We start from the raw sequence: 24,838 nt of genomic DNA on the forward strand, positions 1-24,838 counted from the left end.
CGTCAACTATGCTAAAATCATTTTCCATATTTATAGTTTCTAACGAGGAGATCCCAAATTATTGTGGTATCTAAGAATTTCTTTAGGAGATAAAAACGTTGGGAGTGAATCTAGATCTATCCGTTATGAATGTTACATTCTTTTTAATATTTATGGGGCGAGATTATCATCTACCAATTGGAGCCCTTTACATATCTCTATGCAGCAAGAAATCTATTCCCATTCAATAGTATATTTTTACAGTTAAGACTTAAGACTGCTAGACAAACAATATATGGATTTGGATTTGCCTAATATAACATAAAAATAAAAAAAATAAAAAAATCACTTATAAACTACCATGTTTTGCCCTCATTACCAGGACGATCAAAGTAATTATGTGAATAAACTTGTACTGAGATGTATTTTCTGATACCCCGCGTCAAAGATTTGCTAGGATAAGCCTAAGAGATTAATAGGTTAGGAGAGAATCTAAATTGAACCATTAGGAAAGAGATTAGTTAGGAGAGAGCATAAATTGATCCATTAGGAATAAATATTCCTTTTTCTAATTCTTCTTCCAAAAGAAGATATATCCCAACCCTTGAAAAAAGAAGATATACCCAAATTAAGCGGGTTAGAGCAACTCCAACAGCTTCCCTATAATTTCTGTATAATAAGGAAGCAAAAGTCAAAGCTTTAGCATCTTTTTCTTATCCAACTCGAACAGATTCTCTATTTTACAGCAATCTCTAAAATCTCCATATTCTTCCTTAAATTTTAGAGTTTGCTGTAAATATAGGGAATTTGGTTTTCTCTTTCCTCACTTTCTCTAAAATAGAGATAATTATAGGGAATCTGTTGGAGCAAAATAGGCTAATTTTTCCCTAAAGTAGAGAAAAATCAAAATATGGAGAAGCTGTTGGAGTTGCTCTTAGATTATGTTCTAGTGAGTGTAAATTTCTCTAGTCTGCAGCAAGAAATCTACTCACATTAAATGGTATATATTGCTAAATATTGCTGTATGGGCCAGTATATCCTCGTCAGCAATTTAGTGCCCTTATAAAAGTACAACGTTGGGAAATTCTAACCCTATGTCCTCTGTGGAAATTAGGGTTTAAGCGAGGGGTATAGATAATGGCGTGGTGTAGGCGGCACTGCAAAACAATGTTGGAAGGTTTTGCAACCAGAAAAGCAGCGGCTGCGGCAAGCAACTGGAAGAATGAGACGAATAAAATTAGCATGTTTTCACAATTCATAAGAAGAAATTCTTCTACTTTAGCAACACTTAAGGCAGAGGAGAAAAAGAAGAAAGGAATCATGGAAGAAGAAAGCTTGAAGTATAAGTCACTCTATTTATGTTTCGAGGAGTACACTAACGACAATGCTCATGTTATTCAATCCATCAGATTAAGCCATCTGTTGGCACCACCAGTACATGGCAGCGATGATCTGAAATTACAAAGAGTTGCTTATAGATGTGGACCGGATACTGTTGTTCCCCTACATATGAGTACTGGCGTCGTCGGCTCCAAAATTATTCTCTTTGGTGGTAAGGTTTTTCCTCCGGTACGACATCATCATATTTTTGAATATTCACTAAGCAAAGAAGTTTGTGTGTTTGAGACAGATCCAAGCATAGATCCAAACCCGGAATTGCAGCCTTCCCAAGTTTTTAAGATTAGTATACCTGAACCTGTTCTAGTAGAGGTGGACGACAAACTTTATCGTTTCGGTGGTCGATGTGACTGTGAGTCATTTGAGGTTTTTGAACCAATACAGGATGCCTGGTTGCCTCTGGATGTGCCTCCTCGAAAGTATCCCCACGGCTTCACTCATGCAATTGCAGGCACCAAAATCCTACTCTGGGGTAGAAATCAGGCTGGAGTATACATGTTTGACGCGACCCATCCGGAAAAAGGATGGACAGAATTGGACCCTTGTTTGGGAAGCTATATTCCTTCTATTGATGGTTATGATCAACTATTTGTCAAGTTGAAGTTTCACCATCATGGTGATAGTGAGGGTTTCCTAATGTTCTCCATTAATTTGGAACAACCTCATACAATACTAGCCTTCCACATGTCTTGTACATGTGATTCCTTAAAACCTATGGAACCTCTGCAGCTGCCAGAATGGCTTCCAAAATTTCATAGACCAAGTCGATGTCTGTTTTTTCACCTCGGAGGGCAAAAAGTCGGCCTTGTTTTCTCCCGTGATTCATTACGTGAGGATACATTACGTGATTACTTTTATGATCATTATGATTTCCCTTCTGATTATGATGACGATCATTATGATTTCCCTTCCGATTATGACGACGACGATAATGAAGACAACGAAGATGATGATAAAGACAACAAAGACGATGGCCATAATAATGATAATCACGACGTCTCTGATAATGTTAATTATGATGCCCTTGAGGATAATGACAATGTGAGAGTTCTTGTCATAATCTTTGAATACGAAATTGCTGAGGAATCCATGGACATCAAATACAAGTTGCTTTGTACTCGCTGCCTTGAATACTCTTCCAAGAATCCTGAAGAAGAATCTTGGAACGGTACTTCACAACTAATAGGTGCCTATGTGATGTAAACTTAACTATAAGTTTTGTTGATTAATATATTGTTTTTGTCTCTATTTCTGTCTGAGACTACATACCATTTTCGTAACCTTCTGCAACCGTTATTTGTTTTGTTTTTTTCTGATGAATTGTGCAACCATCCTATATGTAGTGCTTTTGTGACATTGTGCCTCCCCTAATCTATACTATTATTAAGAGAGAACTCACTTTGTCAGTCAAAGTGCGGGTGTGAAATAACGTAAATATCTTTAAACTATAACTTCTCAATCTCACTATTTACATATATTACTACCCACATCTTATAGATGTAATTTTTTTTCCTATCTAAAAAGTAAAAATAAACAAAACTGTTTAACACATGCATCGCATGAATCAATAAAGACTAGTATATATTATTAAACCTTACGCTATACTTTGTTTTACGAGACCCAAGACTGTATGCATGTTTCTGTGATTTTGGAAAACTAATTCAACCATTTGGAAAACAAATTTTCTCTTTTGGCTTAGAAATTTCCAATTTCCATCATATATAATCACTGTCAATCTCATCCACTCTCCATGATGAGAACTTCCCTAATTTTTTACAATGATTACTGTTTTTGGGTTTTCATCTCTTCTCACGTATTGCCATATTATGTGTATACTGTGTCGTTGTACCAAGTTCAACCAATTAAGATGTAACAATCCACAGAAAATTGGAGACACAGGCTAGTAACAGAGATATCCAAACTAAATCCCCTCAAAAGGGCCAATTTCATTGGGATTGTATGAGTTCAACCAAGATTTAGAACCCACAGAAAATTGGAGAGATAGGCTACAGAATAACAGAGATATCCAAACTGATATCCCTCAAAAGGACCCTTTTGAGGGTTAATTTCCTTGAGATTGTATGAATAGTATAAGAACTATTTTCAGGATTAATTAGTTGCATGCATAGCAAAACACTGATAAGAAATAATATTAGCTCAGTGAAACAGATTGGACATCAGCAAATTCATCAAAATTTGATGAACGAAAACAGAATTTTAGAGTAACAGATTGAATGAAAGTCATGGGCTTTTGGATGGGATTCATCAAACAGATTCATCAAAATTTCATGAAATTTTAAAGGGATTCATCAAATAGATGGGCTCTGAAAAATTCAACATCTTCCTGATCAGTGCAATTGACCAGCTTCCAAAAAATTTCCTTTCCCTCAAAATGTAAATTTGAATTTGGGAATGACGAATGAGATTAACAACTAAACCTAACAACTGAAGACACTATTTGTTATTACTATATCAATGCACGCAACATAATTGATATTTTGATACCTTAAAAATCACGTAGCGATAGATATGGAAATACAAATGCATGTAGAATATTCCAACAGATTATTGATCTCCAAACTTTCACCATTTGATACCAAAGTTAAAAGAATGTACTAAACTGGACACTAGATACAGCTACGTTATCCTAAATTACTTCATATTGAACAATAGAGATAAGTTCTAAGCTAGAAATGGCCTTCTTTAATTTCTACCAGTTAAAGCTTTGTACAAGTAAATTCCTTTTCTTTTTAATTACTCCCCCATTTATGGTGCAACCGAGTAGTTCAATCAACTTAAGCACCCAAATTGCATAGTATAAAACTTGTATCAATAGAATTGAATACTTTTGATTTTGTTCCTTATTTCCTCATATTCATACCACAAAGGCAATAACTTTCATTCATTTTGTATACTACAAAAACAGATCCACATAAAGAAGCCTACCTATTGGAAGCTGTTGATAGTGCCCGCTTCAGGTAACTTGTTGAGTCCAAAAAGCAGAGCAGCCACACCAGTGTTGAGGAGGTTGACCTTAACTAAGAAGCAAAGAATATCAGAGGCAAGTAAGAACAATTTCCATTTTCCACTAAAGCACATTCTATCGATAGAAAAAAGTAATAATCATAAACATGCATGTTTGCATCTTCGGGCGTTTAATCATCATAATAACGATTCCCATCAAAATTGATATAGCTTATACCACTTATAGCAAAGTCTCTTACAGGGCATAACGTACATACTTGTCAGGGCACAATTTTCTTAAGTCACAGTGCCTGAAACTCGATCTGGATATGCTTACCCAAACAGATACATCTAACATGCATGCTACATGCATGTACTCAAACATAAGAAAAAATTAAGTTGGTTGTCAGCCTACGCACCTCGAGAATTCATCAACTCTGCGACCACAATTTAGGAAGTGGAAACAGGATGATTACCAAACCACCTCAGGCCAAAAGGAAAAGGCTGAATATTACATCTAATAAACATCTAGTTGATAGAACCCCTTGGTATTGTAATTGAATTCTTGTGAAAAACCAACAACTAAAAGTAAGCTTCTAAATTGTCCTCACCTTGTTTTCTCACATGAAAGAGAATCAGGTATTATCTTCTTCTGAACCTACAACCTATAGCAAATAAAATGTTAACAATGAAATTATATTGTATCATGAAGATTTGAAGGCATTACGTGTGTATATATATATATATATATATATATATAGAGAGAGAGAGAGAGAGAGAGAGAGAGAGAGAGAGAGAGACACCATATCAGCGTAATGTCGTTTTGTTGATTGGAGTGTCAACAGACTGTGATAGCCTAGCTAGTTAGTGTTACCACGAGCTTCAGTTTCCCTTGCCCCCCGCATTCAGTTTCCTCAACCTTCAACTCGACTTTTGGAGGTGGAGACAGTAGCGACTCTTATATGGTTCCCAAATGGGTATTTTTGACCAGTACGTGACTATCTGTATTCGATCTCCTAGGATCAGTCTCAGCTAGTGTCTCAAATGATAACCCATGCAGGCATGATCACCTTCTTATATATGGGAAGGATGTGCCGGTATCTCTTTGTCTTGGTCGCTGAACTTTTTGCACAGGGCTGTTTAAATAGATTTAGACACTACTACAAAAAGGGCCTAAGGGGACACATAACATGTGTGCCTTTTGATACCTGGACAAATATGTGTTCCCATTGAGCTATAGAGACACATATCATATGTGTGCCTATTGCTAAATGGCACACATATCTCATATCTCATGTGTCTCCAAATAACACAATGGGGCCCTTAAACTACAATAGACTACCAATACAATATATTTGTACCAATACAATACATTTGTACAAATACTACACACCAATTGGGGACACATCCAACATCTGTGCCTATTGCTTTTCTTTTTCTTTTTCTTTTTTCCCCCATGATAAATTCAATACCCAGGCAAAACAAAATTCAATTATTAAATAAAAATAAACAAGACCAGATAATAATCAAAATGTCATAACCTTTTTCATTAAACAACTCTAAGGTTCACATATCCCGCAATACAACAAACCCCAATTCTCTCCCAAAAACTACTAAACTCTAAGTAAACCCAATTGTGCTGATGTTCTCAGTTCGACTTGCCATGGCTTTCCACAGTTAGGTACTTCAATGAATGTATGATCAGCCATACAATTTCCATACTTCCTCATAGCTGTCTCTGGAAGTTCCTGCACATTTTTGATATGTTAATCAGCTTGATATGTAATAAATAAATAAAATAAATAAATAAGAATCAGCTGCTCCAAATTGAAACCACATAATAGAATATGATTCGTCTTACATACAAGGAAGAAATATAAGAAAGTAATACTAGATGTATTGAATGCCAATATAATCTTGACAGAGGAAGAAATCAAAATGTTCTTTTGCTGCACCTGTTACTAGACTTGGTTGAGCATGCAGAGATTATCAAGCCTTCCTGAGAAAACAAATTCTTTTGCTGCAAAGATTATCAAGCCTTCCAGCATGTTACACAGATCTACCATAAACTGAACTATAGTGAACTTAAATAAAGAGACTGCCAACCAAGCTACAAACTATAATGAGAATAATCACAAAGAATAAACACAAGAGTATTGAACAAAGCCCCAAATTATAAATCCAAGAGTAAACACAAAGAATAATCACACCCTAAAGTGATACATGACTGTTGTTATTATAATTATAACTCCTAGCATTATATGTTTGGGACACTTGCAAAAGATTGAAGATTGAGATAAAGGGAATAGATAAGAAATAATTTGGAGAGATTAAGTCATCATGAAAGAATTCCAATGTTGATTCCCTTTGTCATTGCTCATTAACTCTAGCTCTACAAGTTAGTCATGAATTTTGAAATGTGTAATCGGAATTGAAGTTTCAGGCAAAACATTATATATTTCTAAATCATAATTGAGTCTGCTGGTTACCTTTCCAATAGAGCCTTCAGACAAAAACATTGAGAAATCAAAGTCGTTTGTTGCTTCCTTCAACTCTTCAAGTGAAAAAAATCGGCATACTAGGGCACCATGTGTAATTTTGCTGCTTGAGATATATATATATATATATATATATATATATATATATATATATATATGATATCCTACACACAATAGAACAGAACGTCAAGTACTAAAACACAATACAGTCTGTATTCATAGACATTAAAACACGAAGTTGAAGTTGTGCATTGTGAATTTGTGATAAAAAAATTTAAAACATGAAGTTGAAGTAGTTCAGAACCTTCCCTTCAAACTTTTCCAATAAATACCCCAGATTCCGAACTGTAACACAAACAAAACCCCTAAAACATGAAAACCCATATCAGTTCAAAACCAAAGTTTTCAAACCACCAAAAATCAAAACCAACCTTGAAACTCTCCCAATCAATCGCTCAAATCCCAAACTCCATCACAAACTGAACTCAGACCAACTTCTTCTCTTCTTCTTTCGATGCCATCAAGCCAGCGCCATCGGTTGTGGTGGAGGAGACTTCGCTGTCAATGCCTGGGCTTCGCTCTGCTGAATCAGAAAGCACTTGTTCATCTAGTAGACTTCGATCCAAAGGCAAAGGATCGGGAACAAAAACCACGGTAGAGGCCGGAATGATCTAGATCGGGAATTCCGAGAAGGGGGAGGGGAGGAATTGATTTTAGATCTACTAAACACTTAGCCTCATGAGATGGGAAAGGTTTTCCCTTGGTTGTTGACGATGAGAGAGAGATTGTGAGATGAAAAATACGTATTTGCAAGTATAAATTTTTTTTTCTATTACTTTCTTATTATAAAATTAATTGTTTATAACAAAATATTGTACCTTCTAACATTTTCTTTATGGGGACACTATCCTTGCAATGGGCACACATATGGATATATGCCTCTTTTCATCATTCTAAGGCACACATACAACAAGTGTCCCCATTTTATGTGTCCCCTTAGGCCATACTTATTGTAGTGAGAGTTTGCTATTTATAGTTACGTTTTCAATGCTCGTTGAATCTTGTCTAGGAGCTAGTCTTGTCTCTTGTTAATTTAGGAATGCATTTATTGAAAGGTTAATCAACCACGATGAAAGATGAAAGTTGAAAGTTGAAATCAAAGGTAGTAATTACCGGAGAGGATTCCATGCACCGTCCGGTCACTTGCACCACACGTGCATTAACAGACGTTGCCATCCGTTGGTTTGTGAAGAAAACGGAAACGAAGAACCAAAAAAACAATTAGTGCAGGTTTACCCCGGCCACTTAGCATGCACGTGGTTGTTGAGATCGGCCTTTGTTATGCCCGACCTTTCAATTTTTGGTTGCGGGGGAATTGCATCTAGCAGAGACAACACAGAAGGATCAACAAGACCAATTGTTGATAGTTCCTGAGGCGAAAACCAATTCTTCTGTTTCAGGTTAAGATGGGTGTCCCCTGTTTCAGGTTATTCTTCACTCTGCGAAACCCTAGTTCCCAATTCACCCCACGGAGCTCAAATTCCCCTGTAAGTCGTTTGGTTTTGGGTTTATATTTGATTCGATTTCATGTTATCCAGGAGATTTATTGATAGGTGAATAAAATTTGACACACAACTTCCTTCTTTGAATGGGTTTATTGTTTGGATTAACTGATTGGGTTTTCTGAAATTATTGTTTCTTATTGATTGGGTATATGAAATCCATTTTTGGGTTGCTGCAGCTGCTGATTGTTTGGAATTGAATCAATTGATGCTTCGTTAATGCAATTGCTTGTTGTTAATGTTTATTAAAACAATTACTGATTTTTTGGAAAATCCAGTGGATGATCTTTTTCGTGGGGGAGAAAATCGTGTAGAATTTCCAAACATAGAAAAGGGTGGTGTTGAGTGCACTGTGTGCTTTGATCCGGTTTAAACTCAAAGTTGCAGACTTTGTTTCCGACTTTCTAAGTGAGCAAGTGTGCTACTTAGCAGTTTAGGTGATTCGCTATAGAATTTAGTGATGGTTTGCACTTTGCACTCATCTCTGGAAAACAGACGTGCACCTCTGTTTGCAAAATGTTCAAGGCTTTAGGCATGCATTATGGTTGAAAATGTTTTAAAATCTGTGAAAAGATACATATGTTTTCAATTCCAAATACAATTTCGAGTTAAATTTTTCTGTGTTACCTCTAAACTGCATTCTTAAGGCATTGGGTAATTTACATGCTGAAAGGAAGGTTAAGGTGTCAAACATATTAAATCCCTATAGGTGCCTTTTGATCATTTAAATCCTCTTTAGGGAGAACTTATACCCTTAAAAATATGGTCTTTAGAGTAGTCTGCATATGCTGAGACAACATGTGCAGCCAGTACTACATCATTCAAGTCTGATGGTTGGAGTCAGTATCTTCACCATTGAGGATGGCACTATGGTTCATTTAAGCGCAGCATGAGGGTTTCACTCTTGGTTAGTGGATTAGGGGCCATTGGGAAATTCTAAATATTCCAGTTTGCTCATCTCCGTATTCACTTTTTGCTGGTATTTGTTCCTGCTAGTTGCTAGCTACAGGAGAACACATATTCTGGTTCTTTCAAATTACGGATTAGTTAGTTACCTGGAAAGTCAAATAAGAGAGTTCAGTATCTGTTTGTAATTTTTCTTCCACTTATTGCCATCAGACGTCATTTTTCGTATGACCAAGTGAATTATTTAATTTTGCTGACGTACTGATCTTGTGCGCTTATTGCCAGGAGCATCTGTCTTGTGAGCACTTTGGCGCCTCTTTGGCAAATGTTGAGGAATTAAACGCCCGCGAGCAAAGAAAAGAGGTACATGTTCATTCTCTCAATATATGGTGATTGCAATGCGTCTCAATATCTAATACTATTAGGCAATATGTTAAATCTCCAGTTTCTTGGTCTCTATTTGTGGCAGTCTCACGAAGAACTGTAATTTTACTCATCTAGTATTGAGCTTTTAATAAACCTTTTTCCTGACATATTAGTACCATCCTTATGTTCTAATCTTTGTTTGAATAGATTGTTAGTTTCTTTACAGGCAATGGATAAAGTTTAAGCGATGTATTCATGCTACCTGAAGGACAACTTAAAAAGATTGGAGATAGAGGTGAGAAACAGATTAGAAGCTAACTGCTCTTCAAGTAATATAGTGCAAGCATTTTCATCGCTCATTGGTTTTTCAAATGGTTACATATTCGGATATTCCAGGTTGATAAATATGCAGAGGACTTGTGCAGGGAAAGGAGAAGACTGCTGGAGATTAAAAGGTGGCAGTTTGCATATGTATCTTGATTGCTGGAAGATCCCAGCAATCTTATTCCTTTCAAAAATAGATGCGATGTCAGTTGTATAATATAATAAAGTGAACTCATGCTAAGGGTTTAAGATATGTAACCAGCCAATCAAGATCCAATGTGTTTTAAGTGTAAAAGTTGCAATTCTGAGTATTTTGGCTTTCAAGGAGAGTTACAGAAAATGGGATTCTGATGTTGTATTCTGTGTGAAATTGAAGTTCTAGTCATTGATAGAGCTCTTGTAAACTCCAGTTTTTTTTTAATTTTTGTCGTTCATTTTGCTTTTCCACGTGATCTAATGTGAAAAAAGTATGCCTATTTGATCCATCAACTTGGGATGAGAAGATATTTACAGAAACCTTTTCAATTATAAACAACAGGTTCTGAATACTCAAGTCCCTATCTGGCAGTACCTTTCATGACTCTGGTAACCGAAAATACCTTTCATGACTGTCAATCATTTTGCTTTCCGCGTAATCTAACTTGAACCGAGTATGCCATAACAGTATGGCAATTTTCCTCAGAGATGGAAAGTAGAGCATGTATGCCATACATAATGTTTTGGGTAACTTGAACGAAACAGAAAAATGTGCTCTCTGCTTAACTTGAAGCCGTATGGTAATTATAAAAACAAAAAACTATTGAATTCCCACTTGTACTTATCCTTTGGGATGAGAGATTTAAAGAAACCTTTACAATACAAACCAGATCTAAATACTTGAGACCCTACATCACAATCTAGACTATTCTCACAAGTCAGTACCTTTCATGACTCCCTCTAGTAAACGGAAATAGCCTCTTTGGTCTCCATCTGATAAACCGGAAACAACCGCATCTTTACACGTAATATGCACCTCCTTGGTGGAAGTCACCAGCTGACCACTCTAATCTCAATCATTCCCGTGATGTCTAGTTACCCAAATACTTTAGTACCTGGTAATTAAGATCAATCACTTGTGGCATAAGACAAAAAGACCAAAACCTGCTGTAGGTTAAACCCAAAGTCTTAAACTGAAAAGAAAGCCAGGTGAATAGCTTGATCCAGTTTACATTATTTTCTCTGGTTTCTACTGAAGCCAGGTGAATAGCTGAGTGTCGTATGGTTGAAATAGTATTTACAGAGTTATAGGCTACCATGCTTTAATCCTCCTGATGACTTCACGATCAACTATTGTCTAGGGTGAGAGAGAAGTACCATTTTTTTGTTAGCAAGATTTTATGATTTAAGTAGGTAGAATTTGACATATCTTTGATGCTGCATTTTGAGAGACGTGTTTTATGTTATGTAGTAATCATTGCTAGCATATGTTATGCTTCTTGAGTATGATACCACATAGGAGACAGTTTTGTACATGCAATTTAGTATTCCTAAGTTTCGTTGGTTAAGCCATTTGATTTATTCAAAGCTCCAGTAAGATTTGGTTGTGAGTTGTATTCATTCTGTGTGGAATTCATGTGTCTCTATATATATATATATATTTTTATATTCGTTCTGTGCTTGATTACTACTTCTATCTTATTTGATTTGTTTCTCATATTTGTGTTTTGAGCTTGATTTGCTTTAAGAGCTGTGATATTTTATTTTGTGATTTCAGTAGCATTATATAATAAATTCTATTGTCAAATTTTTCTTAACTCATAAATTTCTTCACTTAGAGCCTAAGTAGCATCAATTAGTTATTAGTTAAACAACAGTTTGGTTGTTTATTTTTATAAGATGACTGGAATAAAAGGACACGACAACAGTACTTCTGGAGTTCTTGAAGCCATACAGGACATGGCTAGTGCGATCAGGAAAAATAATAATTCTCAGCAAGAAGATGCTGGTGGAAGATTTATGAGGATTCAAGGAGAATTCCGCAAGTGTCAACCACCAATATTTAAGGGAGTTCCTGATCCAATGGCTGCAGAGGAATGGATACGTCAGATTAAGAGAAAACTGAAAAATCAAAGGGTTCCTGAAGAACTAAAGGTAGAAATTGCTTGTACTTATCTGGAAGAACAAGCTTACCATTGGTGGGAATCTGTTTTGACTTTTGAGTATGCCAGATACAGAGATTACAACTTGGGATGCTTTTGAGAATATTTTCCTAGAGAAATATTTTCCAAGTACTGTGAAAGGGATGAAGGCTAGGGAATTTGTTAATCTTGTTCAAGGTGAGCTGTCCATAGCTGATTATCAAGCAAAATTTGAAGAACTGATGCGTTTTGCACCGAATATGATTCTTGATGAATATACTAAAGCAAAGAGATTTGAAGATGGTCTTAAGCCAATGATTCGGGAGAAGGTGGCAATTTTGAAATTGAATAAGTATGCTGATGTGGTGGAACGAGCTCTTATAGCAGAACAGAGTGTTTTAGAATCTATGAAGACACTAGATTTCAAAAACCCAAGTCCACCCACAAGCGAGTCCCGAAGGGAAGGACAAAATGGTAGACAGCCTAAACCTGATCTTCCCTCTTATAGGCAAACACAGAGGTTAGAGAGGACAGCTCAAGATCCACGAGTTTGTTTCCAATGTGGAAAATTTGGACATATCCAAAAGAACTGCCCACTGTTACAAATCCGTGCCCCACAACATCATACATATGCTCCTTACCCACCTCAACAGAATTACCAGAGGCCACAGTATGGTCAACATCATGGTCAACATCCTAGATATCAAGGAGGAGTACCTACTCAAGCTAGGCCAAATGGACCAACAAGTGGAAGACAACCTGCACAACTCGCACAGGGTCGAGTGTATTGTTTGGGTCAAGTTAATAATCAGACTGATCTCGAAAGAGTAGAAGGTATACTTTTAGATAGAATGTGACTTAGTTAATATTGTTTTCCTAGTCTAAATTCAAATGCTGAGCAGTTTCTACTATTAATTGAGTTTTTCTTAGATTTATTCATCATGTAGAATTGTCTTTATGGAGTTATGTCAAAAGCATAAGGGATCTTGTAGTCACTAAGCTGTTTTTTGAACAAATGTTTTTCCACCTTGATGATTTTTGTTGATACTGTTGTACGTAAATTTCGGGACGAATAGAAGGGTAGAATGTGACGACCTATACTTTTAATAATATTAAAAAAAAAAGATATAGTGAATATTTTATTTTTGCTTGAGTATTAAATTATATTCTTAATTATGGGTGTGTGTATATGTATAATTGTTTTATGGTTTTATATATATAAATATATATACACACATCACCAAAAAGTGTTGTGTAGATATATATAGGTATATATGCTATCTCTATATTTATAGACCAGCCCATTATTTGTTTTTTTTTTTTTTAAAACCCAAGTCAATTTTAAAAGCCCAAGACCAATTGATTTATACTTCTGTTGGATGTCGTTTAACGACAAATCAATCTCAAACCCCTCGTCTGCTATCTTCATCGTCTTCCTCCCCTATTTTGATTCTCTTTGCAAGCACCACTCCACCTAAACTAAAGGATCAGTACCACTACGATAGACCACCCAGATAAGATTAATCTTAGAAGCTGGAGGTGTCGATGTTGCTGAAGAGCCTTGAAGAGTCGGTTACCAGAGTTGTGATTCATCAAAGCTAGTAGCAGGAGGTGGATCCCTAGAAGCATGAGGTGGAGACCTACAACCAGGAGGTGGCAGTCCTTATCAAAACATAGAGGAAGCTGAGAGTGTTGGCATCCAAATCTACTCTCTGTTGTGCTGATCTAGAATTAAAATCTGACCTCTTTGCCATACATTATAAATATCCAGGTTTGTTCTACTTTCTTTATTGAGTTCCCCTATATTTGTTTACAAAAAAAGTAGTGAGGGAAGGAGAAATTTTGAGACTAAGGAGGAACCTGAGAAGTATAAACTAACTTCTGAAACGAGGTAGGGGGATCTGGGGAAACCTCTGTTTAATTTGCTTGGTTGTTGTGTTGCTATATGTGATTTCAGTTATGAAATTTGATTGATGGATGAGTTAATGGGTGTTATCTGTTATTTATCATATTGTTTCATTAGCATGTTCATAAAGTCTTAGGGATGGTTTTGATAGACTAGAATGGGAATGAAATACGTGGGAGTATTCTTTTGTGTAGTTGAGCTTAATCCGTAAGGACCAAATTTCAGGTGGGCTAATAGAGCTGTACGATTTTGGTGATCGAGATTAAGTAAGATGACTAGCAAAAAGGGAATCATGGTTTGGGTTATGGGGTTAATTGATATGTTATTTCATCTAGAGTTACCTCAAAAAGGTAAATTACATGGTATGGGACATGTTGACTCTTGGTGTCTTAGCATGTGAGTTAACAGGGTAATAGCTTAAAATAGCATTGCATGCATCCATGTGTTGCTGTTTTGATTGTTACTGGTTTGTGTTGTTTATTTAAAGAGGCTTAGCCTCCTACTGAGCTATAGATGCTCACCCCTATCAAATATTGCAGGTACTGAACATGAAGTTTAATTTTCCCTTTTGAAGAGCTTGTGATTAATGTGAAGGAAGTGTGAGACTTGTTTTGTTTAGTTTCCTAGAATAAGAGCAAAGGCTTCCAGTTTGTAGTTTGCCTTTGAAATATAGGGTGGGAATAATAAACTATCAAGAAAGTTTGTACCGTAATCTATATAATTATGTTTGCTGCATTATAAATTTCTTCTTTTTCCATAATCCATGCTATGTTCATTGAATCGGTTATGTCTTTTAATTGATTCTAAGTTCTTTGATTGGTTTCATTATTTTCCTGCTCTTATGTTTAAAATTCATTGGTTAAATTCAAGGTAGAACAGAGATATGCAAATCTGCAATTGTGTTTCTGAGCTTTTGATGCAGTTGCCTTTTTATTGAAAACTGTATATTTTGGTTGGGTATTTAAAGTGGGTGTCTTCATAAAAGTTGCAGTAGACATCTTAAAGATCGTTTCAGAATTGGAATCTCTTGAAAACGATTTTTCTAGAATTAGTTATGATTTTTCAAAGTTACAGGTCTATTGTATTAGTAATTCTGCTGGAAAGGCAACTTGGTTATTTCTTTCAGTACTGCAAATCTGATTCAAATGGACTACGATTTTTCTTTATTATGTTTCTTTTCTTTAGTACAAGTCATACCTTCAACTCAAAAAAAAAAAAAAATCCCTGTGTTGGGGTGTGACATACTAGGCATAATCTTATAAATTTATTGAGTTTCAAATGTAAATCCTATGCTGTTGTGACATTCCAATTAGTAAAGTTGAGGTTTTGTTTTCTATTTTTCTCATTAATGAATTCTATGTTTGTGTGCTTTGGATGTCTACTTAGTATACATGCATGCTATGGTTTTAATGATTTGATTGATGCCTGAATCAATAGCTAGATTCGTCAAATCGTCTAGAGAGGCAATCGTTAGTTTTCACAAGCAAGTAAACATAATCCTAAATTTAGTAAGGTGCTAAGTTTGCAATGCCTAGTGCTTGCTCAAACTTTTTTCCTTAAGGATCTCTGCATGTTAAATTTGATAAACATATCTTTAGGCTGCATTGCTTGAGAATAGCCTAGGTGTAGAGCACTTCTTGCCTAGCGTACAAAGTAAGAAATGGTAAAAGGTTGTGTTCAAGCATACCGAGCCAATTTGAGAGTTTTCAACTAAGTTAATTGGTAAAAATTGACAAAGCGTGTTGTGTGTGATCGTAGGGGGTGAAAACTTCCTAACTAGTTTCATCATCTTCATATAAACCATTCTAAAACTTTTTCAGCTTTCTTTTTTACTATCCTTTATTTTTACGCATCTTATTTCGATATCAAACTACCTTCAAGAATCATCAAATTTGATGTGCTAGATGCCCTGTGTGTCTAGTACATCTCTGTAATTTTTTTATTGTAATTTTTTTATTTTTCTGAATTGTTTTGGTTAGGTTTTCATTTTATTTCTAAACTGGTGTTCAATTGGAGCAGTAGTCACTTTTGTAACATTTAATTAATTGAACTTTATTTTTATTTTTATTTTATTTTATTTTATGGAAATAGTTCAGCCCTTTCATTATAATTCAGCAAGCAGTACAAAAATGAAACACTCCTATGGGGTCGATAGAAAGAATCGTTCCTTAGAACCTCATGTAACCCTATTCTAGAAGAATAAAATCCCAAAAAATCCCGAGAACACCCACCTTTTGGTAAATTCACGCACTTTTATTCTAACAAAAACCTAGAAACCTCGAAGCTTACATAAAAAAGTTCTAACTAAGGTACTGGTTTTTGCGACCCAAATCAAAATTAAACAGCACTATGGGCCATAAAGACCCTATCCATCCAGCCCACTTGAAAACCTAGACCAGTGTATCCAAACCTAAGCGCCACAAGCCAGTCCAAGGCCCAGGAGGCCCAACAACACCAAGAGTAGGCCCAAAGATCGAGTAGGGTAAACCAAAGCTCTAGCCCAATGAGCCCACAAGTGTACTTCCAGCCAACAACCATCAGCTGCGTTGTCACCGACACCAACGCCAGTCGAGGGAAACACCCCGCAGCCTTCGCCGACTTCATTACTGCCCAACTCAAACTGGTCAACGTCGTCTTCCCTGCCAATTCGGACCCCAACACTGGCCATCCAGCCTGATCGCAGAGAGAGAAGCTTCCCCGTCAACCCATGACAATGGGCAGACTCTGCCATCCCCGACCATCCCAAAATCGCGACCCCAGTGCTGCCACCAATATCCGGATCCTTTACATCTCCACAAAACCAAATCCGGTCACATCCCCGACCTAAAACCAATCGCGATCCAGCAAGGCCATTTGGGCATTGCACCACGTCGTCAGTAGCCCTCACCAAATAGCCGCCGTCGGCATATTCATCACCGCCAACAGATCTAGGAATCAGTCCACCGCTTTTTGCTTGCCAACCTCCAGTACAATTAGTCGGAATGACATCACTGCCAATTGGGAATCTTCCACCAAACCAGATCCGGTGAACTAGAACCCAACCACCATCAAATACAGCAAATACGCCTCCTCTAACAGAAGATAGAGTCGGACGAAAAGATTTGTCGCCGTCGCAACCCAAAGAGAGAAGCAGACGAGTAGTTTTGTCGCCGCCGCTTTCCCAAGAAAGATACCGGCGATATTTCGAGAGAAAGAGAGAGTCGGAGTCATTTTACGAGAGTTACACTCTAACTGAATGAATAATTAATTGAAGTCTTTAATTAGTTTAGATTGATCCTCTATGGGAGACCCTTATTTGTACATATATACTTGTAGGAGTTAAAGAAGATTTGTGGTTATTAATTCAGCTATCAATTTCATATTTTGGGCAAATGTAAGATAAAATCATATTCCGAGTCCGGGACGTGACAATCAAACGACTTAATTTGGAGAGAATCCATTGCCCTTCGCTTGATTGAGGACGACTTTAGTTTCTAGAAAAATTTTGTTGGTATTACTCGCTTAATCAGGAATAGATTTCATTGATATATTTCCTTCAAGCAGAGACCAGCATCTACATGTTCATGCTTACGTTTAAGATGAAGAACTACTTGTTCTATCTCCGAGGACAGGTTTTTAAAAGGCTATAACAATGGGTCTCTAAACTGTGCTCAATTGTTCTAACTTCTCAACGGAGATTAAAGAAATGTAGGTTAAGACATTGATTGAAACAGCATTGCTATGAAAATTCTCAGAATAACATATGTAGCATTATACATTTCGTAAGTAGGTATTGAAGGAAAGAATCCCAGTAATTAGGAGATATTCTGTAATCAGTAGTTTACCAAAATTAATCCTAGAATAGCTCCTAGAATGATGGATCGGATTGTATGTAGATTGCCTATATATGTTGTACAGATTAGCTATACCAAAGCAAGATACTGAAATCATTCATATTATCATCTTCTTTATGGTATCAGAGCATTCGCTCTTGATAACCTAGAAATCCATACAAACAAAATACCCCATGGCTGGTGACGAAGAACAAAGGCTCCTTGAAGGAAACAAGGGCTCGAACTCTTCCAAGACCTCAGAACCATGGGAGAATTCCAATCATCCACTTTTTCTCCATCACTCAGATCAACCAGGCGCAATCCTTGTTTCACAACACTGATGGAAGACAATTATACAACATGGGTGCAGTCAATGAGCATGGCACTTACTATTAAGAACAAGAAGGGCTTTGTAGATGGAACTCTCAAAAGGCCGACTCACAACCCTGATGAGCAACAGCAATGGGACCGTTGTAACATTCTTGTCAAAACTTGGTTGCTTGGAGCCATTTCGAAAGATATCTCAGGCAGTGTCATCCATTTCAAGGATGCAAGAGGTATGTGGCTAGAGCTGCAAGAGAGATTTTCTCACACTAACACAGTTTCATTATTTCATATAGAAAATGCCATTCATGACTGTGAACAAGGTACAAACGCAGTCACATCCTTTTTCACGAAGCTGAAAAGCCTGTGGGATGAGAAGGACGCCCTCTGTGCGTTTCCACCTTGCAATTGTGATGCAGCTACGGAGGTTAAGGCCTTTATGGAAACACAAAAGACCATGAAATTCCTGATGGGACTTAATGAAAGCTATGCACAGACCTGAAGCAACATAATAGGTCTGGACCCTCTTCCGAGCCTGAACAAGGCCTATGAAATGGCGCTACGCCATGAGAAGTAGGCAGAGGCCACTACTGGAAAGTCAACGGAACCATCAGAAGCATCTGCCTTTTCAGTGAAGAAGGTGACCCGTGATTTTAACCCTAGAGAAGGAGAAGCCAAATTTTGTGAAAAATGCAACATGAATAATCACAACACTAAGAACTGCAGAGCTCATCTGAAATGCACATATTGCAATGGGAAAGGACATACCTATGATTACTGCCGAAGGAGGAAGAATGCTACTGAAGGTGGACAAGCACGACCAAAGGCGAATCATGTTGTCCCTCAAAATGATAGTAAGGAAGCTTTGACTGATTTTCCTTTCTCACGAGAAGAGTGTCACCAACTCCTCAGTCAGCTTTTAACCAAAACAAAGTCTGCCTCAGCCAACGTAGTCGGTAACGTTCCAAATTATGAGGAGCTCTCAGGTAAAGCATTTCACCTTGCACAAATTAGTAAAGAGACAATATGGATTGTGGATAGTGGTGCAAGTGATCATATTGTTTGTAACCCTACTTTGCTTACCTCACTCAAATCAGTCCATAACCGTTGGGTTAAGCTTCCTGATGGAACCTCAGCACATGTTACTCATATTGGCACAGTAGCTTTCTCTCCCCATTTGGTTCTTCATAATGTTCTTTGCGTCCCATTATTCTATCTCAACCTGATTTCTGTGAGCAAACTAGCATTTGATTCATTCTATATTACTATCTTTCTTAGACAAATTTGTGTCATACAGGACCTACAATCGGGAAAGATGATTGGGATGGGAACTGAGAAGGAGGGACTCTACTGCCTCAATCAACTAAGGAAAGGAATATGCAATGCGGTACACACCAACACCGACAACTTATGGCATCAATGGCTTGGTCACCCTTCCAATAAAGTATCTTCATTATTTCCATTCCTTGCAAATAAAGCTTGTGATTCAAGCACTTGTTCTATCTGTCCTTTAGCCAAACTCACAAGACAATCATTTCCATTAAGCACTACTCGTAGTGCATCTTGTTTTGATTTAATTCACATTGACATTTGGGGTGGTTATCATGTTCCATCTTTTTCTGGTGCACAGTATTTTTTAACCATTGTTGATGATCATTCACGAAGCACATGGGTATATTTGATGAAACACAAATCCGAAGCACGCACTCTACTCATTAATTTTATTCATTTAGCTGAAAATCAGTTTGGTACAAGTGTTAAGATCGTAAGGAGTGATAATGGCCCAGAATTTAAGATTCCCCAATTTTATTCATCTAAGGGGATTGTCCACCAAACTAGTTGCGTCAACACACCACAACAAAATGGTGTGGCTGAGCGCAAACATCGACATTTGCTAAATGTAGCCAGAGCTCTTCTTTTCCAAGCAAATCTACCAAAATATTTTTGGGGGGATGCCATACTCACTGCGACTTACTTGATCAATAGAACAACAACTCCACTTCTTCAGGGAAAAACACCATTTGAAAAACTTTTCCATAAGGAACCAAGTTATTCTCATTTGAAGGTTTTTGGGTGTCAATGCTTTATGTCCACACATCCAACCCGCCCTAGCAAATTCGATCCTCGGTCAACAGAGTGCGTTTTTCTTGGCTACCCACATGGCCAAAAAGGGTATAGGGTTTATAACTTGACAACCAAGAAAATCCTAGTTTCAAGGGATGTGATTTTCTTTGAAAGTGTGTTTCCTTTTAAAACAAATTCTCATTCTCATTCATCACCGAACACTAATTTGTTTCCTTCTTTGAATCATCCACCACAGTTCGATATCCCTTCCATTTTAACTCCTACAATCTCTCCTCAATATCCCATGCACAACTCAACCCCTACAATCACTCCTCCAAATCCTCAGTCTTCCGCTGACCATCACTCTCCTGATACTACTTCCAAATCAACCACATCTTCAGATCATGTTTCTTCTCCACTCATGCATTTAAACACGGATTCAAATCCCTCACTTGACACCATGTCCGATCCCATTCCATCACCTTTACCGCCTCCACAACCGTCACCACCACAACCCAAAAGGTCATCTCGAGCCACAAAGATTCCCACCGCATTGCAGGACTTTCATATTGATGCGGCTCTCCCCTCACGCCCTGATCCTTCAGCTTCCTCAAACGGGGTCATCTCTCCAGGTACGGCTCACAGCCTCTCCCATGTCCTATCTTATGCTAATCTTTCTTCCCCTCACAGAACCTTTACTGCTAACATGACCATACAAAGAGAGCCTACCTCATTTTCTCAAGCAGTTAAGGATCCGAAATGGCGAGAAGCTATGAAGCAAGAGGTTCAAGCCCTTCAAGCTAACAAGACTTGGAGTTTAGTGCCTCCTCCGGCTCACAAACGACCAATTGGATGTAAGTGGGTATACAAAATCAAGTATAATCCTGATGGCACAGTGGAGCGCTACAAGGCCAGGTTAGTGGCCAAGGGTTATAGCCAAGTTGAAGGGCTCGATTATCGGGAAACATTTGCACCGGTTGCTAAGCTTACAATAGTCCGAGTCTTACTGAGTCTTGCAGCCCAGCAGAATTGGCACCTTCATCAATTGGACGTCAATAATGCTTTTCTCAATGGCGATCTCTATGAAGATGTGTACATGCAGCTCCCTCCTGGCTTCGACCGAAAGGGGGAGACTAGGGTCTGTAAGTTACACATATCATTATATGGCTTGAAGCAAGCCTCAAGGCAATGGTTTTTGAAGCTTTCCTCAGCCCTCAAGTCAGCCGGCTTCACACAATCAAGGTCTGATTATTCTTTATTCGTTCGAAACCATCAGGGAATCTTCACAGTTTTGTTGATCTATGTCGACGATGTTATTCTAGCAGGGAACAGTTTAGAAGACATCACAAGGACCAAATGTTTTCTCTCAAGCCACTTCAAGCTGAAGGATATGGGGCAATTGAGATACTTCCTTGGAATAGAAGTAGCAAGGTCCAAACATGGAATTGCGTTGTGTCAGAGAAAATATGCATTGGAGATCCTTGAAGATACAGGGTTTCTTGGGGCTAAACCTTCACGGTTTCCAGTTGAGCAAAATGTGACGCTCACACAATGAGATGGAAACTTACTAGAAGATGCATCCCAATATCGAAGGTGGGTTGGACGTCTCATTTATCTAACCATCACAAGGCCGGACCTTGTTTATGCAGTTCATATACTTAGCCAGTTCATGGATAAACCCAGGCAGCCTCACTTGGAAGCAGCGCACAAGGTATTAAGGTACATCAAGCACACACCCGGTCAGGGAATTCTTTTACCTTCTAAAGGGTCGTTGGAGTTAAGAGCATATTGTGATGCAGACTGGGCACGCTGCAAGGACACTAGAAGATCAACAACTGGCTATTGCATTTTCCCAACTGAAAACTGGTTCGAACTCAGTGGCTTTGTGAATATGTCTGCTGGTTGCTACTTGTATTTGGAAGAGAGGACTTTCTCTTGTATTTGGCTTTTTGTTGTATTGATGACTTGAATAAAAATGCAATTTAAGGAGTGGCTTGCATACTATTTCGAAAGTAAATAGGAATTAGACTAAGAACAAGAAACTCTAGACTTAAATATAACTTCGAACAAAAAAAAGGTCCAAACGGAAATTGGAAACAAAAGAAACAAATTCTCCTCGTACGTGCTACTTAATTTCCTGCTGTCCTTCAAGCTTGTCTACAAGTAGATCCGCTCTTTCTTTTTAAAAAGGCTCCTGTTAAAAGTCATTTGTTAACGATCAACTTTGTAATAGAATCATTATCAATTTTTTACAAGCAAAACAAATATCTCAAATTTGACGGTAAATAAATTATGATTGATCGAACGCTGAAGATGAAAACATGTGGGCGCGCGTGTGTGTGTGTGCATAGATACAATTAAAGGCAGACGCGCGCAGCCGTTTGAAATTGATAATTTTGCTAGAATTTCAACCATGGAAGAAGAAGAAGAAAGAAGAAGGAAGGAGGAGGAAGGAAAAGAAAGAGAAAGCTTAGGACTACATTGTGACTGGAATTCTGATTACATTTTTACTACATACATTCTCTTTATATACTAAAGCAAAGTAAGCCAACAGTAGTAAAAATAATAGGAGTGTACCCTTTATATTACCCTGAACATCACAACACTCCTATATTACCCTTAACAAATTTAAGATGCATATTTATAGTAGAATGATTATCGATCTTAAGAAGCAAATCAAATCTCTCAAAGTTTGACGGTAAATAAATTACGATCGATCAAACGCCCGAAGATGCAAACATGCATGTTTATGACTTTATGTAATATCTTTAGACACAATTAAAGACATTTATATCGTTAGTACAGCACTCCCCACACATCACCGGCCAATCATCTAACTAATAAATATTATAGCTATCTTATGCAATACTCTCTGTGATCAGTTCATATAAACATCTATATATCCGCAGTTCATATGCATGTAAAAGTAAAGGAATTGTTTTTACTTACATCAGAGGTCTGACAAACTCCAAGTTTACTTGCCCGTCATAGGTCCAGAATAACTTGAACACTTTTCTGGGCACGTCCGGAAACGCCCGACACAAGGCTTGGTATAAATCACCTTCGCTACGTATCTGTTTGTAAACGCTGCATGTTAATGTTGTTGAAAAACAGAAGAAAAAGAAACAATTTAAACCATTTGTTGAAACAACTCAATTAATGTCTTACGTACCTTCATATATCTTACTAGATTTTGACACGCGTTTGCATAAAACTTCAGCTCATCTATCTCATTGGTATCTTCATACGGTGTGCCATTCTTTCCAGCATTATATAGAGACGTAAATCCACGTCTGTAATCTTCAGATTCAATTCTGCCAATTGACTCTGAAATATTCTCTCTCTTTGTGCGGCATAGATGCATGTATGCACGTTTCCAATCGACATGACGTTCGTCAGGCACTAGCACTAGATCGGGGGTTGCTTGATTAGCCCCACTTCTTGGAAGTGGAAACGTTTTACCCCTTAAGCCATGAAGTTCTTTAAGGGTGGATGGAATGAATCTCAGAGCTTCATCCACTGATTGAAAATAAGGGTGGCGAAGCAGCACTAACATTTGGTCCCTGCAAACAAAAAAGTATAAATGATAAATAAATAAATAATAAAATAGAATGTTATTGTCAAAAATAAATAAACTAAAAGAGTACATTGTCTTCAGATCCTTCACATATGCCTTGATGTCTATATAATTCTCGTCGTCCAATGGTTCACTACTGCCTCCAAATAAATCGTCAAAGAAATCTTTGCAGCCTTCAATATAATTCTTGTGCACCATGGAGTTGTAATCATCTTGTGGAAGTGTAGCTCTAGAACCGATCACTTTAATGTGATTTAAAGCTAGGGATCCACCAACAATGCCCATCTCCCTTTTTGAACGGATGTTTTCAATGACATCCATTGCAAAGTTCTTTCTCAAGTCCTGTGCTGCATACTGTGTTGGATTTTGTATAAAATCCATTAGAGTAAAGTGAATGTCAGATGTGTGGTTGACGAGTCTAGAAGGATAGTTGGGTCCAGAAGTAGAAGGATAGTAGGGTTTAGAAGTAAACAATCTTCGAAAAAGAGCCATACTTCGGAAGACAATAGATGAGTTGAGTAGATTTTTTTCATTCTTTCAAAGGTGGTATTTATAGTGATGCATAAGATATCTAATAGGAAGGTAAATCTCTAACGGGGTGTATTCAATTAGGAGTCTATTGAATTGTTTTGGATTTTGGAAATCTAGAGATATTCAATCAAGATTTTAAAGGATTAAAATCTTGAGGTATTCAATTCAGATTTTAAAAAGTTAATATAAATTTAGTGGTATTCAACAGTTCAACGATTTTGAAGGATTTTATTAAGTGATGGATTGTGAAGGATTTTAGGACCCTCGGTATAAATAGCAAACCCTTTCAGAAATCTGCTCTCTAGAGCTGAGATTTCAATCTTTTTTTTTTCCCTCTCTCTCTCATCGAGAAGATGAAAATACAAACGGCAATCTGAAGAAGACGATCAACCATGTTCAGCTCTGCCGCAGTCGACAGCGTCGAAGTTACCGCGCTCCGCTCAATTTTCTAGCCCGTCCATCTCAGCCGAAAAAACCAGTTGTCGCGCAGGCGAGATCTGAGTGGTGGCA

The 24,838-nt window shown here is 37.4% G+C and overlaps 2 protein-coding genes and 1 long non-coding RNA gene across 6 annotated transcripts; 2 read left to right on the forward strand and 1 right to left on the reverse strand.

Annotated features, from left to right (window-relative positions):
- Positions 1-1,110: 1,110 nt before the first annotated feature.
- Positions 1,111-2,580, forward strand: LOC121051362. The gene is made up of 2 exons (XM_040513641.1): positions 1,111-1,531; positions 1,610-2,580. The coding sequence occupies exons 1-2, from the start codon at positions 1,117-1,119 to the stop codon at positions 2,578-2,580; spliced, it is 1,386 nt and encodes a 461-aa protein (XP_040369575.1). The 5' UTR covers positions 1,111-1,116.
- Positions 2,581-8,023: 5,443 nt separating this feature from the next.
- LOC112188877 lies at positions 8,024-10,440 on the forward strand. Of its 4 annotated transcripts, none has more exons than XR_002931603.2 (4): positions 8,024-8,386; positions 9,593-9,670; positions 9,881-9,968; positions 10,070-10,440. It is a non-coding gene; the product is annotated as an uncharacterized LOC112188877 (long non-coding RNA). The 4 variants fall into 4 exon arrangements; XR_002931604.2 differs by having other exon boundaries at positions 8,028-8,386; positions 9,900-9,968; XR_002931606.2 differs by having other exon boundaries at positions 8,033-8,386; positions 10,099-10,440.
- An 11,766-nt stretch (positions 10,441-22,206) lies between these two features.
- On the reverse strand, positions 22,207-24,289 carry LOC121051363. The gene is made up of 4 exons (XM_040513642.1): positions 23,868-24,289; positions 23,393-23,783; positions 23,170-23,294; positions 22,207-22,414 (listed from the first exon to the last, which is right to left on the reverse strand). The coding sequence occupies exons 1-4, from the start codon at positions 24,287-24,289 to the stop codon at positions 22,378-22,380; spliced, it is 975 nt and encodes a 324-aa protein (XP_040369576.1). The 3' UTR covers positions 22,207-22,377.
- Between the last annotated feature and the right edge of the window lie 549 nt (positions 24,290-24,838).

This window comes from Rosa chinensis, chromosome 2, assembly GCF_002994745.2.
Source record: "Rosa chinensis cultivar Old Blush chromosome 2, RchiOBHm-V2, whole genome shotgun sequence".
Classification (NCBI taxonomy): Eukaryota; Viridiplantae; Streptophyta; class Magnoliopsida; order Rosales; family Rosaceae; genus Rosa; species Rosa chinensis.